Source organism: Ornithorhynchus anatinus, chromosome 17, assembly GCF_004115215.2.
Source record: "Ornithorhynchus anatinus isolate Pmale09 chromosome 17, mOrnAna1.pri.v4, whole genome shotgun sequence".
In the NCBI taxonomy this organism is placed as follows: domain Eukaryota; kingdom Metazoa; phylum Chordata; class Mammalia; order Monotremata; family Ornithorhynchidae; genus Ornithorhynchus; species Ornithorhynchus anatinus.
The window spans coordinates 29,150,302-29,156,301 of record NC_041744.1 but is presented as its reverse complement, the minus strand read 5'-3'; the positions used below and the strand labels follow the sequence as shown (position 1 = coordinate 29,156,301).

Below are 6,000 nucleotides of genomic sequence, written 5' to 3'. Positions count from 1 at the left end.
AGAGGGTAGCCAACATTTCCTTTCTCCATAGGAATCCAACTGCTCCCCTGAGGTATGTGGACAGGTGGGCTAACGTTAAAAAGCAACCATTCGTAGCCCTCTCCTTTCCCCTCTGCTTGACCCCTCAATCCCCCAGAGAAGACGGTCTTTGGCCGGCTACAATTTTGCAGGGCAGCCCTCTTTCCCACCAGCTACCCTGGAGTTGCTGTCCCACTGACTCTGGGGGTCCCTGCCTCCCAATCCTGAGCCACAGCCCATCCCTTGCAGCCGGAGCTATACAGCACAATAATAACGATGGCATTCGTCGAGCGCTTACTATGTACCAAGCACTGTTCTAAGCATCCCCTGCCCCAAATGACCGACACCTCCCGGGGTCAAAGGCCCAGGCGTGCAGTCCTGCACGTAACCTCATTCCCACGGTCGGGCACAGATGCCCTGACCCCGGGAGAGAGATGGACCGGAGATGGGAAGCTGGGAAGGGCTAGGGATGAGAAGGAGGGAGGGAGAAAGGGATGGAGGGGGAGGAGGGGGCGCGGCTCTCCCCCGGCCCGGCCCCCCTGTCCTCCCTTCCCCCCTCCCCGGACTCCGCCCCCAGCCCCTGTCCGGCCCGGCCGCCGGCTTCTCCGCGCCAGCTCCGCGGAGGTCCAGAGGGGACGTGGGCGCCCCGGCTCCCACGCGAGGCCATGGGCCCGCATGGCCAGTCCCGGCCCGGACCCGCTCCGGCTCCCCCGGCCCGGACGGACCCTCTCCGCTCAGCAGGTGAGCAAGCTCTCCCTCCGCCCCGTCCCCTTCTTGGGCCGGCAGGGTGGGATGGGATGGGGATGGGATGGGATGGGATGGGATGGGATGGGATGGGATGGGATGGGATGGGATGGGATGGGATGGGATGGGATGCCCCGAGGAACGCAGCCTCACTGTGGGTCAGCATCCTCGCTGCTCCTGTCCTCCTCCAGAGGGTCCAGGAGCTTCCTTCCCCCTGCCAACCTCTCTGCCCCCCCAACCATCTCTGCCCGTCCTTCCCGTCCGGATCCAGGAGCCTCCCTCCTCCTGCTCTACCCTCTACCAACCTCTCTGTTCCCCTACCAGCCCGACTCTGTCCTTCCCGTCCTTTCTGGGCTGGGTGGAGCTGTTCCAACGGGTCCAGGAGCCTCCCCCACTGCCCTGTCCTCTGTCATTCTCTCTGCCCCATTACCATCCCTGTCCCGTCCTTCCCGTCGGGTCCAGGAGTCTTCCCCCACCCTGCTCTGCCCCCTGCCAACCTCTCTGCCCCTCCTACCATCCCTGCCCGGGTCCTTCCCGTCCTTTCCGGGCCGGCTGAAGCTGTTCTAACGGGTCCAGGAGCCTCCCTCCCTCTGCTCTGCCTTCTGCCAACCTCACTGCCCTTACTACTATCCCTGCTCCGTCCTTCCTATCCTTTCCGTGCCCACAAAACAAGGGGAGCTTCCAGGGCCGGGGTCTCCCCCACGAGGGGTGAGCAGAGTCGGGGGGCTGACAGGGAGAAGGATGTGGACAGAGGCAGAAGATGCTTGGGAGAAAAGAGACAGTTGAGGGACGGAAGTGTAAGAGGGGAGAGGGGGCTGAAGTGAGCGTCCAGGGAGAGGAAAAAAGACGCAGCGGGCATCTCCCCTCTCGGGCCTGAAATCTCCAGCTGCAAACTTAGTTGACGCTCTCGAGATCCCAAAGCGCAGAGTGGGGACCCAGTTAGGATAGGAGAGCTGCAGATTTACCCTGCAGGCTCAGACTTGCCCTGGACACTCCACCACCCCCCTCACTGGGTCCCAGCCCACTTATCGGGGTGTCTGAGGGTGGTGAAAAATTCCCACCCATGGAGGTTGGGGTGAGGTGGCAGGGGAAAAAGACAAGCCTTGTATCCTCCCCTTTGCATTTCTGGCACAGGCAATTTTTTGGCACAGATTGCGCTTGACTACCCAAGAAGGAAGGCGATAAATGCAGCCTGATACCACGCATTTCCACTCTGGGAATCTGGAGTCGTAGGGCTCTGTCCTGTATGGACTGTGCCCTTGAGAGAGTCTTGGAGTCAATCATACTGTCTCTTTGGGCCTCTGTTTTCCCTTCCCTGGTAAATGATCTCGGCTTTACGGGAATATTTAGAGAGTCAATAAAAGTGTTGCAGACTTCTTGGAAATGGGACATTATCAATGTTTAAATGAGTGGCTTTACTGGATTTCTGGCTTTAATGTAGTATTCCAGTACTTAGATGACAAGTTCATTATATTAAAAGCTAGGAGAGTACCAATTATAATACTGATCATTTTTGAAAATTGTGAAATCATTTCAAACTACCATAGTCCCCTTAATGAATGAAAACTATGCTTAGTGCTCCTGCATCTTGTAAAGAATAGCATTTCAATTCCAGAGGAAGTTAAATACACAAATTGCTTTTGCATTCTGGTTTGTGGCAATGTCGCCCCACAAGCTTAGTACAGGTACTAGGCACTAGGAAAATCAGAAGATCAGAAAAGCAATTTAAATGTTCAATTTTAATCTAAAACTATTACGTGGAAGGACAGACCTGGTTTTAGGGGTCTGGAAGTATCCCTTTTTATGAAATTACTTTTCCTTCATTATTCTTCCCTGAAAATCCACTATCTCCATCCCTGTTAGCACAACTTTTTGCCAGTCCCTACCAAGCGAGCATTCTCAGGATTCAGATGTGGGGCATTTAAAGAGCAGAGACACATCCCTCTTTAATAATGCACATTTTAAACCATCCCCACCCCAAACCAAACTTGACTGGATGTTGGGCTCTAGGTTCTGGGTTTGATCTGGGGGGAGGAGATTCAAAGAGCAGGACTATTAGAATCTTAAATCTTCCTACATTTTTCTCCTCGCCAACCAGTGTCATGAAATGGGGAAGCAGCGTGGCTCAGTGAAAAGAGCCAGCCTGGGCTTCGGAGTCAGAGGTCATGGGTTCGACTCCTGGCTCTGCCACTTGTCAGCTGTGTGACTGTGGGCAAGTCACTTCACTTCTCTGTGCCTCAGTTACCTCATCTGTAAAATGGGGATTAACTGTGAGCCTCACATGGGACAACCTGATGACCCTGTATCTTCCCCAGTGCTTAGAACAGTGCTCTGCACATAGTAAGCGCTTAACAAATACCAACATTAATGAAATGCTGGTTTGTGCAGGGTCACCAAAGTACTAGTGCTAGTACTAGTACTAGTTGTTTCAAGGGAGATGAAAGACAATTTCCCTATATAACTGCTCGTGATAGCCATTTCCCATATACTGCAGCAGGGTGGCAACAACAGAAAGAGATTTGCTTCCCAGGAAGGAGTTGGGAATCCCTTCCTCTCACTCTGAATCCTTTCCTTATCTCTCTTCTTTCTGCCCTTTTCCCCATCTTTCATTCCTGTCACAGGAGGAAAAGTGCCATTGTCCAGCTGTTTAGTGAGGTCGACCAAAATATCAGTAACAACCCTAGTACACAGTCTTGATCTTGACTTCTTCCTCATTTGGGGATATTAAATATGGTTTCAGATCTGAGTTGCAGTATCTACCTGGGACCCTGTGAATTATAAAAGGCTGTCTACCTACTACAAGAAGTGGAGCTACCAGATTCTCAAACATGAAAAAGACTGAATACCAGTACTTCCTCTCACTTAGACTCTGATTCATCCCCAGGTGGGGCACGGACTATGTCAAGACCGAATTACTGTGTATCTATTTCAGTGTTTAGAACAGTGCTTGGCACATAATAAGCATGCAACAAATACCATTTTAAAAAATGTAATTTATTTGGTTTTACCTTTGAAAGTTACATTTCTTCTCCTACATCCTTACTTGGTAGTGAAAATATTGTTTGTAATATGACAGTATTAGTCGAAAGATGGCTTTCGATCATTTCAGGAAATTCTCTCTTTCAGACAAGTTTCAGGGTTTTTATTTTTTAAATAGGTTTTTGTGGGGGATTATTTACAACTTTTCCTTGTTGTCTCAATTGATTCATTCATTCATTCAATCGTATTTATTAAGCTCTCCTATGTGCAGAACACCATTCTAAGTGCTTGGGAAAGTACAGCAATAAACAGTAACATTTCCTGTCCATAAAGAGCTCACAGTCTGGGGGGTGTGTGTGTATGTGTGTGTGTGTGTGTGTGTTTGGGTTGTGTAGCCACTTATTTTTCATCGGTTTTATTGTAGCAATGGTGAAAATTGGAGTTTTATTATTTTTAAAAATGTAGCTAATTAACTTTCTTTCATCTATAATATGCTTGGCTGATACCAGGAAGACAGTTTTGAAGGGACAATCAGGAAACTAGCAAGTTGAGAAAATCACTGAAAGACAGAACTTCTCTCTTCTCTCATTTCATGTGTGTGTGTGTGTGTGTGTGTGTGTGTGTGTGTGTGTTTGGAATACCACCTCCTGTGTGAAGGACTGATCTAGGTACCATTACAATTTTTACACATATTTACAATGGGGAAATATGTGCTATTTTGAGCCTATGCAGGGGGCAGGCGAAGAAACAACAGTTTGGTGTCTTCTTTGTGTGTGGCTGTCCTCAATTGCTGCTGCCCGTCTTTATCCGAGGTATGTCAGGACCCTACAAAAGTAGATTCTAGTCAATTGCAAAAGTAACATCCACAAAAAATAATGAATACAGCAACACACAGTGTGTCCATGTTGTTGTGCTCCCTCATTCTTTGGGGAAAATTAGCGGCTGTAAGAAATTGCAAGACACAAGCAACAGGACATAGACATTATAGCCCTTTTCATTGAGAGGTCCCACTCTCAAATGGGATCCTGGAAAATCTGACACTCTGGGCAGCTGACTCAGAGCTGAGGGAGAAGAGTCACAAGACTTTGCTCTTCTAGCCATTGTGGCAGTGTAGGAGGAGAATACTGCTCCCTTCTCCTGCAGGGGGAATTCCAGAAGTGATTGGGGGATTGCCTTTGCTGGGCAAAGGCCACAGGATAGGCCACTCCACACTAGGAAGTAGAGCTGACGAGCTTCCAGTGGTAGGAACTTAGATACTTTAGCTGCCCTTCCATGACTCAAGCCTGCAAGGCTGCCCCCTATTCATTTTGGAGATAAAGAGCCAGGATTCGATTCCCACAGAGACCATGCACCATGAAGTGAGGTGATCATTTACTTGGGGACAGGGAATTGACTCAGTAATTTGGGGACTCAACCAAACCAGGAATCTGAAATAACACAACCATCTATCTCAGTAATCCACACCTCACTGTCCTTCTGAGCTGGTTTATTCATGTGAACCTGAGAAAGTGTGTTAACATGTTCAAAGATGAGATCAACATTTCTAAAACAAACTGTTGCATCCCCTGGGAAAACTGAAATTTACAGTTTTCAAAGGATGAATGAGATGAAGATGACTTTCGTTTCAGAAAGGCAGGAGGACCCTTGTTGAGAGTCAAGATGATCTGGAACAACAAGTGTATCTCAGAGCCAAGAGGTCTGAGAATAAAAATTTAAGAATAGCTAGAGAAGGGAACATTTTTATGCTTTAAAACATTTTGTTTTTATGTATTTACAGGGTGGTCTCTGGAGGAAGTTAGTAGAATCATACGGCATGAACTTCTGCTCTCATGATATTATTTTTTCCTGAAATTTGGCAAGAGTAACTACTCATTTCTGAACAAGCAAAATGACTCAATAATTGTGGTATTTGTTAAGTGCCTATTATGTGCTGAGCACTGAACTAAGTGTTGGGGTTGATTAAAGATCATCGGGTCTTTAAAGATCATCAGGTCAAAAGATCATCGGAGAAGCAGTGTGGCTCAGTGGAAAGAGCATGGGCTTTGGAGTCAGAGGTCATGAGTTCGAATCCCAGCTCTACCACTTGTCAGCTGTGTGACTGTGGGCAAGTCACTTAACTTCTCTGTGCCTGAGTTACCTCATCTGTTAAATGGGATGAAAACTGTGAGCCCCACGTGGGACAACCTGATCACCTTGTATCCCCCCAGCGCTTAGAAAAGTGCTTTGCACATAGTAAGCGCTTAACAAATACCACCATTA

The 6,000-nt window shown here is 48.3% G+C and overlaps 1 protein-coding gene across 2 annotated transcripts in view; it reads left to right on the top strand.

Moving 5' to 3' along the window:
• Window positions 1-655: 655 nt before the first annotated feature.
• Window positions 656-6,000, top strand: part of LOC103170102 — a 50,951-nt gene continuing 45,606 nt past the window's right edge. Inside the window, exons 1-2 of one of the 2 annotated variants that reach the window (XR_005661012.1) lie at window positions 656-759; window positions 3,503-3,646. Coding sequence is in view for 1 of the 2 variants with exons in the window: in XM_029082760.2 (XP_028938593.1) it covers window positions 694-759 (66 nt within the window). In the remaining variant the exon portion in view is untranslated. The remainder of the gene's footprint in view (window positions 760-3,502; window positions 3,647-6,000) is intronic. The other variant, XM_029082760.2, reaches the window with a different exon arrangement.